Below are 13,347 nucleotides of genomic sequence, written 5' to 3' on the forward strand. Positions count from 1 at the left end.
GTTTTAGCATCAAAGCTCGTGAAACCAGTATTCACACTCCATCTAACACTCGTGTGGGTGACAGGTGTCCGTTCCTCTGAAATCTATCTAATATCATCTGAGATTAAATTAAGACCTACATTTGGTTTGGTAATTTTTTTAAGGAATATTTTAACATTAAAATGTACAACAATAAAATGTACAATTAAAATTAATTGTAATTTTAGTATATCTATTTTTTTTAATGTTATATTTATTACTACTACTATTATTATCAACAATACTTATTATTAATAATAATAATAGTATCATTTTATATTTAATATTTTAACTTTTATTTTTTTTATTTTTGTATATATTTATTATTCACAACAACAACAATAATAATAATAATGTTAGGAACGACATGGGGGGAGGGTAAATTATGACTTAATTGTAATTTTTGGGTAAACTGTCTCTTTACGATTCTTTTCTGAAACATACAACAATAAAATGTACTATTAAAATTAATTGTAATTTTAATATGATTTAAAAAATATATATATTTATTACTACTACTACTATTATTATTATGATTATTATTATTAACAACAATAATTATTACTTTAATAATAATAATAATAATGTTATATTTATTATAATTTTAATTTTATTTTTGTTTACATTTATTATTAACAACAACAACAAAAATAATAATAATTTTATATTTATTATCTATTTATATCATTTTTAATTTAATTTTTGTTTTAATTTGTAATTTTTTAAATAATTATTATTATTATTATTAAAGTTTTGCAACGACATGATGGTGAGTAAATGGTGACTTAATTTTCATTTTTTGGTAAACTAACCCTTTACGTTTCTTTTCTGAGAACCACAAACGAAGAAACCTCTAATGCATATGACGTGTGAAGGGCCGTGTTCAAGCACAGCAGGAAAATCAACAGAAGGGCCTGGACTGATTTCCAAGTGTCCTGAAGTGGATTATTTCGTTAATCAAAACAAAGCTCTCCTGTAGTTGGAGAGGCTGAGAGCAAACGTTCAGAGGATATAAAGATCTCATGCAGCGAAAGACACACAAGCACATCAGAAACACTGACGAGAGGCCACAGCGGTTCACTCATTACATCAGTTCCTCCTAAACAACAAAGAGATTAAACGGAGAGCAAATGGAGACTTCTCCTTTTCCAACCCAAACTACACCAGTAACATCAATAATTGAGAGTGACGCTTCAATCACTGAAATCAGCCGTCAACAAGTGCCCACTAAACTCCGACGTGACAGATCGTCCTTGCTGACCGATTTATTTCATTATCAGGATTTCATTTCCTCTTCTCTTCCTCCCTGCCATTATAAAGTGCTCCTGTCTCTAAAAGGTGCTGAGGGATAACAACAAATCTGTCTCAGGAAAACTACTACTGTTGGGAACTAATAATAATAAAAATAATAATAAAAAACAAATACCACAATAAAATGAATACAATTGTTTTAGTGATATTATTATTCAAATTATTGTTGCTTAAATATGAATTAAACACAAAATAATATTAATATTAAATTCTAGATTAGATATTAAATAATAGAATAAATATAAGTTAAATTTGATTAAAATTAATGTTCCCTTTTTCATTATCAGAATTGAATTTTTCTCTTTTCTAACAAAAATAAAAACAAAAACAATAATAAATAAAATGAACAATACTACACTAAATTACAATTAAATAATAAAATATAAGTTAAATTTGATTAAAATTAATGTTCCCTTTTTCATTATCAGAATTGAATTTTTCTCTTTTCTAACAAAAATTATATAATAAATATTAGTCCATTTTAAAATGAAGGGTTAAATGTTAATTATAATAAATTTTTAACAAATTAATTATATTTTAATAGAATACAATACAATGTCTATTTATAAAGCATATTTAAAAACAACTAAAGTTGACCAAAGTGCTGCAGAGTATAAAAATAATAATAACACAAATAAACAATAAAACAGTAATCACCAGCTGTGACATTGGATAAGGTTTTCATAAAAAAAAATATATAATAATAATAATTAACAAATAAAATAAAATAATAAAGTAATTAAAAAAACATTAAGAAAAACATAATTTAAATAATGTTTGATAATCACATACAAGCAAAACAATAAATGTCACCACAATGTTGTAATTGCCAGTGGAAATCAAACAAGTCTGTCATTGGCTGGCCAAACAGATAGCCCCGCCCCAAACTCACACCATTAGATGATGTTTCTTTTAAAATGACTTCACTCACTTTTCATGTACTGTTGATGAAGAAAAGCAATAATGCTGGCAGAAAATACAAATTTAGCACAACCAACCTATACTTCCCATCATTCTCCGGGGCAACACACACCTAACGCACATCCATTGCTCTTCCGTGTTCCCTTTTTTAGGCCAAAATCACTTCTGAAAACTTCCCATGAGGACTTAAATCCACTTCCTCTGCACTGGAATCCGATCAGTAATTAATCACTGCAATCCAGTGTCAGCGAGTATTCTCAGTTTGCAAACTAAACTTAACGCGTCCGCTAGAGAAATCCAGATTATTAAATGACATCCAGAGTTCTGCACACATAATTCGGGTCTCCGTCGAGAGGTGCTAATGCAACGCAGCGCACGTGAAAATGAAAAGCATGCACATGTTTGACGTTTCTAATAAAGTGGTACGGTTAATTAAACATTCAGCGGTGAGATCTCTGCGAGCCGAGGAACACTGGAGACTCGCACCCGCGCCAGGTGAGAAACAGATCTCACACCAGCCATCCAATCATTTACGCCTCTGCTTGACGTGTGAGAACATGTGTTCAAGCCTTCATTCAGTGCGTGGAAACGAGAGTACGAATGCATGCATGTGAAGCTTGAGATGAAGAGACAAGCTACAGAAAAAAAACTAAAATAGAACAGATACAACAGAAAATGTGAATATGTGGATGTCACGCTTATGACACGCTGTAAAACCATCATAATGACATTAAAGCCACAAAGCGTTTGGACTCATCCCCAGAAAACATCACTGACGGACTGCTACGACCCATCGTGTGATAATGATTGCTGTGTTTAATTCCTGTCAAAAGATCAATCGGTGAGTCTTGGCAAGTCTTTAGCCCATCACTCAACTAGAATAAACACTCGAGATCTGAGGGATTTGGCTCTGGAGATGGACTGCGCTTTCCTGCACACGTTTAATGCAGTATCTTCATTTAGGACGAGGATTTCTGCATAAACACACACAGAAACGCAAATATACACAAAGCGAGTTTACCTAAATCCAGTATGATCAGCTGAGCGCTGGCCTGGACGTTCCCGGCGTCGTTCTCCGCTAAACACTGATAAAAACCTTCATCTGATTTTACTAAACCCAAAACCTGCAAGTTATGCTGCTTCTGTGGGGACACAAACAACAAAACAGAGCATTGCGTAAGAATTAATAACACTAGCACTCTTATTATTGTGAAAAAACAAAGATGGCTAAATATGACAATTTTGCTGGATAATGACTCATTTAGCTGTACAGTTAAAAGTGTAAGTAACAGGACTGAAAAACAATAAATAAATAAAATTTATGAAAACTAAAAATCATTACTTAAAACTGTATTCCTACAAAAAAAAATCAAAAAATAAAATAAATATATAAAATGATTAAAAATAATTACTTAAAACTGTAGTTATGCATTAAAAATGTTGGTAACAGGACTGAAAAATAGAAAAAATGAAATTAAATATAAAACAAAAAGTAATTAAAATCAGGATTTAAAAAAGTATTCATACAAGTTAAAAGTGTTGGTAACAGGACTGAAAAATTGCAACAACAAAAAAAAATAATATAATAAATAACTAAAAATCATTACTTAAAACTGTATTTATACATTAAAAATGTTGGTAATAGGACTGAAAAATTGCTAAAAATAAAATAAAATATAAAATAACTAAAAATCATTACTTAAAACTGTATTTATACATTAAAAATGTTGGTAACAGGACTGAAAAATTGCAAAAAATACAAATAAAATAAAATATAAAATAACTAAAAATCAGGTTTTAAAATTGTATTCATACAGTTAAAAGAGTCAGTAACAGGACTGAAAAATTGCAAAAAAATTAACTAAAATATAAAACAAAAACTAATTACAATCATTACTTAACACTGTATTTATACATTAAACGTGTCAGTAACAGGACTGAAAAATTGCAACAAAAAAAAAGGGACTGAAAAATGTAAAATATAAAATAAAACATAATAAATAAATAAATTAATTAAAAAAATAACAAATCTAGATTTAAAACTGTATTAATACAGTTAAAATGGCTGGTAACAGGGTTGAATAACTGCAAAAACAAAAAAAAAAGAAATAAAATACAATAAAATAAAGGATTAAAAATGGTTGGTAACAAGATTACACAGCTGAAAAATAAATAAATAAATAAAATAAATCAAGTATCATCCTGATTTTAAGCACCTTATTTCACTGACCGCTTTGTTTAAAAAAAAAAAAAAGCAATCAAGTCCTATTCATGTAAAACTTTATTTTTTTAACTGTTTACTGTATAATTTCATGGATAAATGTGTATCATGCAGTGAGGAGGGGGTCTAACATACCATCCTGAAATAATCACTGGGAATGACCGTGTCTCCATCCTTCATCCATTTGACGGTGAGCGGCAGTGAGCCGGTGACGTCACACTCAAAGATGATGTCCATCGACTCCTGGGCGTAAGTGTTGGAGGGTCTCGTCAAGAACCGAGGAGGAACTAGAAGAAGAAAGTGAACAAATGCAGGTATGAACTGGAGAGGTGGTCACAGGGTGCATTAAAGGTTGCATAAGTGCAACATCCCTTCGCTGGGATTCGTGTGACAGACGTGGCTGTTCCTATGGCAACCGCATCCGTCAGGAAACGGGCTAGTTTGTGACCTCTCCTGATGTTTGTAACTTGTGCAGGTAATGCAGGATGTACAGCAGGGAAGAACAGATGAAGAACAAGAATACAGAGACGCTAAATATAACAGGAGTTTCAGATTCAGAGATAGTTTTCTTATCAGCAGCTGACACAAGTGCGTCAAGGATGACTTATTCTGTATTTTTCACAACATCCCTTCGCTGGGATTCGTGTGATAGACGTGGCTGTTCCTATGGCAACCGCATCCGTCAGGAAACGGGCTAGTTTGTGACCTCTCCTGATGTTTATAACTTGTGCAGGTAATGCAGGATGTACAGCAGGGAAGAACAGATGAAGAACAAGAATACAGAGACGCTAAATATAACAGGAGTTTCAGATTCAGAGATAGTTTTCTTATCAGCAGCTGACAAAAGTGCGTCAAGGATGACTTATTCTGTATTTTTCACACCCAGTTTCACCTTCTAAAGTCAACAAGAGACAAAGAAAATCAACAGCGCTCCATCTGCTGTCAGCTGGAGGAGAGGAACAGAGGAAGATTCATTTCCTTGAACTCTGCTACGCTAACGATCTCTGGCAGTCACTGTCTGTGGTGTGATCTCAATTCTCTGCTGTATTTCTCCGGCATCAGCCTTGGTGAATTATGCTGTTTTCAGACTTGGTTTTGTAGTTTGGATGAACTTGAGTTCAATCTTCTCTCCCTCAGACTCCTGCAGGACTGGTTTCACACCGGCTGTGTTCTCAAAGGAATACTTGTTTACTGCGCAGTGCATACTGAATACCATCTAATGCTTTTAAAAGCTAGTAGTATGTGAAACAGCAACTGCAGATGACTGATGTGTGCAGGATTGACACAAGCACTAAACTGAAACATACAGAACTGAAGTATACACTAAAATATGCAGACACTTTTTTGTTCAGATTTTCTTAATTTTGAGATTGGAATAAAATATATTTAAATATATGCTGAATAAAAGAATTAATTTCTTACATTTAAATATAAATATATATGGTATCATAGTATATATAGTCTTAGTATTTTAAGATGCAAGACATTAATCAAAAGTGACAGTAGAAGACATTTATAATATTATCATTTCAAATTTATAATTAATTTTGAAATATAAAATGATACATTTTAATTAATTATAATTAAATAAAAAATACACTTTTATTTATAATTTATATTTCAAATAAATGCTGTTCTTTTGAACTTTAAATAATTATAATTTAATAAAAATTAAAAATTGTATATGTAATTTCTATTTCAAATAAATGCTGTTCTTTTGAACTTACTATTCAAAGAATCCTAAAAAAAAAAAGTAAAATCTCAGTTTCCACAAAAATATGAAGCAGCACAACTGTTTTCAACATTGATAATAATCAGAAATGTTTTTTGAGCAATAAATCAGAATATTAGAATGATTTCTGAAGATCATGTGACACTGAAGACTGGAGTAATGATGCTGAAAATACAGCTTTGATCACAGAAATAAATTACATTTTAAATCATATTCAACTAGAAAACAGTTATTTTAAATTGTAATAATATTTCACAATTTTACTGTTTTTACTGTATTTTTGATCAAATAAATGCAGCCTTAATGAGCAGAAGAGACTTCTTTAAAAATATATTTTAATAAAAACATTTTCTACTCATAATTGAATTTATATAAAATATAATAATAACAGAACTTATCATTTATGTATATGTGCATACGTATTCCTTTGGTTTTTAAAGTTTATTAATATAGGTGGTGATAAAAAAATAAAAAAAAACTTTAAATGTGCCAAATGTAATGTAGACAGAATGTAACAAGAATTCTATTTAACTAGAACACAATAAAGTATAAAAAAATAAAAAGTAATCAACTTAAATATATAAGACTGAAGTATGCACTACTAAGTATGCAGGACTAATGTGTGCACTACTGAAGCAAGTGGGTGTGAAAGTAATACGATTACAGTTTGTCAGAACACATCCTTTCATTTTATGAGTAACTTTTAAAGCGTAACCCAAGCCAATCTTAACAGCGTTTTACACGGCTCTCTACAATCCTGCTAATCTGAGAGGGTAAAAAAAACTTTAAATGTGCCAAATGTAATGTAGACAGAATGTAACAAGAATTCTATTTAACTGGAACACAATAAAGTATAAAAAAATAAAAAGTAATCAACTTAAATATATAAGACTGAAGTATGCACTACTAAGTATGCAGGACTAATGTGTGCACTACTGAAGCAAGTGGGTGTGAAAGTAATACGATTACAGTTTGTCAGAACACATCCTTTCATTTTATGAGTAACTTTTAAAGCGTAACCCAAGCCAATCTTAACAGCGTTTTACACGGCTCTCTACAATCCTGCTAATCTGAGAGGGAATCCGGGGAAAATCCCAGCATGTGAACACCGCCTTCTAAAATAACCGCGGCACAAGAGTTATGAGTCACTTCACATGCAGATATTAAATTGCCAGTGTTTAATAACCCAATGCGGTGTTTCACAGCAGTCATACTGTAGGAAGAAACGGTCACTATAACTCTATATCCCAGAAAAGCTCTTAAAACACCACAGCGTTATTTATGCATACAAAGTCAGCCAAAGTCTTGCAAGAGAAGCACAGATAATGACTCAAATGCAAGAAGAGGGAAAAAACTAATTGGCATTGAAAGTACATCATATATTAATCACACTAATCACTGTAATCGATTCGGAGACCAGAATGGACAAAGAGAGTAGTCGTGTAAATTGGAATGCGGCTACTTGCCCCAAGACCAAACAATCCCAATCTTATCTGCTTTCGGCTCCCCTGAAAATAGCACAAGCAGGCATGAAAGAAAGCTAAAAATATGAACGAGTGAGTTCATCTCAATACAAGTTACGATCTGCACACAGCATCTGTGACGTGCTGTCGACTACCACAGAAAACTGGAAGTTTATTCACCTAGAAAAGACTCATATAACACTTTTTTTTTAAAATTGTTAGCATGCCATAAATCCTGCCTATAGAGTTTAACGCATTGCTAACCTGGAATATTCCTTTATATTGTTTATGCAAGACGTACAGGAACTATAAAAACGTTCAAACATGCACCTGCGTACGTGGTTTTCAAAACATGCAGTTTTACACACCTAAATGCCCTCCTCGCTAGGTGTGCTTGTGTTACCCAAAGCGCTTTATTTTTACCCATTAGAAGCGAAATCAGATTTCCTGACTCCCCACGGGAGATTCAACTTCCTGAGCTCAGTAACAAACCCTTCCATACGTGCGTCAGTACCTGTAAAAAGGCGAGAAAAGCGAATGGAAAAAAACATCAGCAGCAGGAGGGAGTGAAAATAACAGATCAGGAGGGCGAAGAGATCATGAACACACGGCCCACTGCTGTCAGCTTTATCTTACTTTACTCTTGATGTTATATTGCACTGAAATCTCTTACATCACCGCTAGCAACCATGTCAGTCTCACAAGAAAAAAAATTAATTCAATTAGAAAATCCAATTATGATATGGCTCAATTTCAAGAGTCAGATCAAAGGTAGTCTGGGCTTCAGACAGCACGACCACAGACTGCGCGCTTCTGCAACTTCTATAAATCAGCGTGCGTGAGTTTTTATCAGTTTTTTATTTTTCACAGCTTATAAAGGAAGTGGGGAAGTCGTGGCCTAATGGTTAGAGAGTCGGACTCGTAACCCAAAGGTTGCGGATTCAAGTCTTGTACCGGCAGGGATTGTAGGTGGGGGGGGGGAATGTACAGCGCTCTCTCCCACCTTCAATACTACGACTGAGGTGCCCTTGAGCAAGGCACCGAACCCCCAACTGCTCCCAGTATGGGTCACCATACTTGGCCACATGTCACGTCACTAAAGGAGTATATAATAAGCAATTGACCCTCCATCCATTCTGGGCATTTTCCAACTTGGGCTAATTGGGCTACAGAATATACCATAGAAATGAACTGGATATTTCTGTAAATTGTGTGATTTTGAATTAAATATGCTCATAAAGTGGTAAAAGCTGACTAGGATAATCTTCTTATGTGAGCTGGAATGAACTGAACGTTGCAAATCATTATGTCGGCTGTTTTTCTTTGGAAAAATTGTTAAATTATGTGTAATGTGAGCTGTAATGTGATCAAAAACTGCATGAATTAGAAAGCAATTTTTAGCAAAGCACCAATTATGAGGAAAAACTAGTCACTGGATTAGCCTGGCTCATGGGAAGATTTAGAGAAATGTAGCATTGCATCACTTGCTCACCAGTGGATGCTCTGCAGTGAATGGGTGCCATCAGAATGAGAGTCCAAGCAGCTGATAATAATCCACAAGTAATCCACATAATAAATCCATTAAAACATTTTTAACTTCAAACCATTGCTTCCGGCTAAAATACAAGTCTTCTATCCATGAAAACGCTTCCTCCAGTGAAGAAGTCCATCCATTGCTGTCCTCTAACATCAAAATCATATAAACGCTTATAAACAGTGCTTGATGTGCATATTTCTCTCCCGACTTCTGGAGAAAGCAATATTATGGCTTGAGGACCTATATTTTAGCTTGCAACGTTAAAACTCCTTGGATTTGTTTATTACAAACATGCAGCTTTTCCCTTCACCAGATGTTAATTGATGGACTGGAGTGGTGTGGATTACTTGTGGATTATTGTGATGTTTTTACAATGGAATAGTAAATTGTGCTGTAAATTACCGTTGCTTATAGTAACTTATAGTAACTACATTTTTCACAAGCCTGACAGTTTGTAACACAACAAAACTACAAAAAACTGCAACAATGTTTGCTGCAAAGTGCAAATGTTAAAAAGAGTATTCAAACAATGTAGTGCCTAAAACTTTTTCTCTGAACATTGTGAGAACAGTTAACAAATGCTAATAACATCAGCCTGAATGCAATGTAAGATAAAAGCATCTGTCAAATGCACAGATGTAAATGTAATAATCGGCACTTAAACATCTGGGCGAACACAACCATGTAAAACCATTATATGCAAACTGTCACATTCAATTCAATGCTACAGTTACAGTTAGAATGGTTTTACAGATTTTTTTGTAAGTGCAGTACTTTCTTCTGCATTTCCTGCAGCACTTTTGAATGAATGACCACTGTGTTGCATGTCAGGCTATTAGAGCATTTACCTGTCTCACGTAAAAATGAAAATTATGGTTGGTCAGGTGGCCACATTTAATCAAATATATGGCTATGAGTTTGAGTTGTGTAGACATTTAGTCGACTAAAATTAAAACAGGACAAGTGGACTAAATATGATAAAAACTAAAAGTTACATTTGACACAGGACTAAGACTAAGACAAAATTAACACTAGAGTTGTGCATGCATTAACTCGTATCTTGAGAGCAGACGCTTTTTAAAGTGTTTCCATTCAAAACCTTTACAAACCTCCACATTAGACAGAGCTGTGAATTCTCACTGACTCTCCAAAAATGTAATCCCATGCCAAGAGATGAAAATAATACAGAAAAAAATAAATAAATAAAAACAAAACAACGCTTTGAAGTTCCTCCCCCGCAGAGGAGAACGCCGTCTAGACACGTGTGTGTTTCGAAAGCCTGAACAATGCTGCTCATAATTACATACGGGATGTTTAGTGCCGCTCCATGAGGCTGTTTGCGCTGAATTGAATCATTCACAATTCAGATGATTCTCAGCAGGTTTGCCGACTCGATTGATTTAAGATATGAATATGTTCTTGTGAAATGTACCGTGCACCGTGAGCTCTGCCTGGATCTCGCTGGTCATGTTGCCACTGTTCGCCTGGCAGACGTATATCCCAGCATCCTCTTTGGTCAGGTTGACGATCTGCAGGCTTCCCCCGCCAATCACAGCAAAACGCTCACGGCTGGGAAAAACACACAAACAGAGAAAGAGATACAATGAGATGAGGATGTGTTAAAATGAAATTTTGTAGCGTTTTCAGGAACGCCAGCCATCTCAAGCATGGCACGGTAATGCCAACAGAGATGGAATTGAAAACAAGATTCAGTATGGATTTCATCTCCTGCGGATTTCCCTTTATGGCTTGATTGCACTGAAAGCAACTTCCCTGGAGTGTTTAACTTGAGGTTTCTCGAGAAAAACAAACTACTGTTCCCGGTTCCTCCCCAATGATTCGGAGACAGGAAGAGACAGTGAGTTAATCTAAGATGAGCTGAGAAAGGAAAGAAAAAATAATCAATAGTCACGCACAACAGAGGAGAGAAAGTAAAGAGGAAGGATGAAGAGTCGAACACAGTCAGACCTCCAAACCTCACGTCACTTCATTAGGAAAACACTCCTGCAGGGAAAAGAAAAGAAATCGCCAATTACTGAACGGAGAATAAACCAGCCAGGAACGATGCCTTCCCACACTCACAGAGCAAAATCCACCCGCTCACTCGTCAAGACGTTTCTTCCAACACACCCGAGAGTCAAACTGCAGCTCACAGTGACAATGACAACAGCCTTCATTTAGAAGCGGAGCGAATTTTGGTGTAAATTCAGTGTTTCCCACAGACTTACACTCTATGTGTGGCGGCACTTCCCCCTGGGGAAATATACTGTATATATATATATATAACGAAAACAGCAGCCGGGCTGATTGAAAACGCAAATTCATTTTCTGCCAGCAGGTGGCGCTTTTGGAGCGGCAGATATATAGCGGTTTCCCCGGTAACGGCGGTAATCAAAGCAGCGCTGCGCTCACAAGCGCTACTTTATCAGGCATTATAGGAAAGATTAAATGGAAATGACATTGATGCACTGATCTATAATATACAGTATAGTCATTATATAGATCAGCGCATCAATGCTTTTCTGAAGACAGTCGGTTACCCGGCCACATTTTGATTTTGAAACGTACAGTGCTCATGTTTATTCAATTAAGTTAAAGGCATTTGGAAAATCTATTTGTGGGGGTCAGTTTTGATATTGTGGCAGGCTGCCACAAATAAATCAATGTATGGGAAACACTGAAATTCTTATAGAAACTGAGACTTGAATGCAGCAATAACATGCATTACCATTCAACGGTTTGGTGTCAGTACAAAAGAAATGAATACTTTTATTCAGCAAGGATGCATAAAACAAAACAAAAAAAATTCTATTTTAAATCAATTTTCTTTTGAACATTCTATTCATCAAAGAATCCTGAAAAATAAACTCGTATCACAGTTTCCACAAAAATATGATGCAGCACAACTGTTTTCAACACTGATAATAATCAGAAATGTTTCTTGAGCAGCAAATCAGCATATTAGAATGATTTCTGAAGAGCATGTAACACTGAAGACTAGAGTAATGATGCTGAAAATTCAGCTTTGCGTCAAATAAATAAATAAATAAATGATATTTCACAATATATTCACAAAGATTTTAAATTGTAACAATATTTTACAATATTACTGTATTTTTACTGTATTTTGTTCAAATAAATCCAACTTTGTAAATGCAATCTTACCAACCCCAAACTTTTGAACGGTGGTGTAAGGGGCAATTCACATGTCGCGCCTAAAAACGCGTGGAAAACGCTAGGCGCGCCGCTTTCTGCTTTTTCCCAAAGCATTCGGGCGCTTGCGCTCCGGAGGCGTCTGCCGTTGCTAAGCAACCTTGACCTGCATGAAGACGCGGAAGTTTCAGCAAAGTGTAAATGGATTTGCAGCACTAAAAATCGCTTGCAGTAGCTCTACTACTAAATTCATTTAAAAAATGGCTATCCCTGTACAGCTATGATCAGCTGTTCCTTCTTCTTGGTTAAGCTTTCAATGTTGTTATGGGAAAGGATGAAGCTGATTGGTTGGTTATTGTCACATGACCCGCGGTGCGCTTGCGGCATTCTGAAAAGTTGAAATGTGTTTATCTCGATGCGGCGCGGTCGCGCCTGGAAAAAATGAGCGCGTCGCACCGCGTGCGCGTCGCGACTGTGTCGCGACTGCGTCGCTTCCATTATGAGCGCGCCTGCCGCGCGTCTACATTTGAAATAACGAACTTGAGCGCGCAAAAGACGCGATATGTGAACGGCCCCTAAATTGTTGCACAAATTCAACACATTTTGTGCAAAAATTACAACACAAATGTGTGAATTTCTAATAACGTAACCGAAGAAATGCTAAAAATGCTCTGATAACGATTTATGTTGTTAGAAATTATAGATAATCCTTTGACACTTTCAGATGAATGGTTTTATGAACAATTCAAACTAATTCTGCTTGTGTTTAAAATCCAGTTTGGTGCTTTGCAACATTAGGGCTTTTCACACTGCGCTTAACCCTGGGTTATCATCGGGTTATAAACACGCTGTATAAACAGTCCTTTCAGTGTTTGAGGGGAAAACTGTCAAATGGTGACAGAACATTTATCAAACACTAATAGCACCATAAGAACCAATAAACACGAATGTTTCAGAGCTTACGCTTCTCTTCTCAGAGTCTAGCAGGAAA

At 35.0% G+C, this 13,347-nt stretch overlaps 1 protein-coding gene across 1 annotated transcript in view; it reads right to left on the bottom strand.

The window, feature by feature from the left end:
- Nucleotides 1–13,347, bottom strand: part of LOC107754357 (neogenin-like) — a gene marked incomplete at its 3' end in the record, with an annotated part of 85,916 nt that overhangs the window by 38,565 nt on the left and 34,004 nt on the right. Inside the window, exons 5-7 of the mRNA XM_016570775.1 lie at nucleotides 10,636–10,772; nucleotides 4,607–4,758; nucleotides 3,272–3,392 (exon numbers count right to left, since the gene is read on the bottom strand). Of these exons, the coding sequence (XP_016426261.1) occupies nucleotides 3,272–3,392; nucleotides 4,607–4,758; nucleotides 10,636–10,772 (410 nt within the window). The remainder of the gene's footprint in view (nucleotides 1–3,271; nucleotides 3,393–4,606; nucleotides 4,759–10,635; nucleotides 10,773–13,347) is intronic.

This window comes from Sinocyclocheilus rhinocerous, unplaced genomic scaffold (assembly GCF_001515625.1).
Source record: "Sinocyclocheilus rhinocerous isolate Xijiao unplaced genomic scaffold, SAMN03320098_v1.1 scaffold561, whole genome shotgun sequence".
NCBI lineage: Eukaryota > Metazoa > Chordata > Actinopteri > Cypriniformes > Cyprinidae > Sinocyclocheilus > Sinocyclocheilus rhinocerous.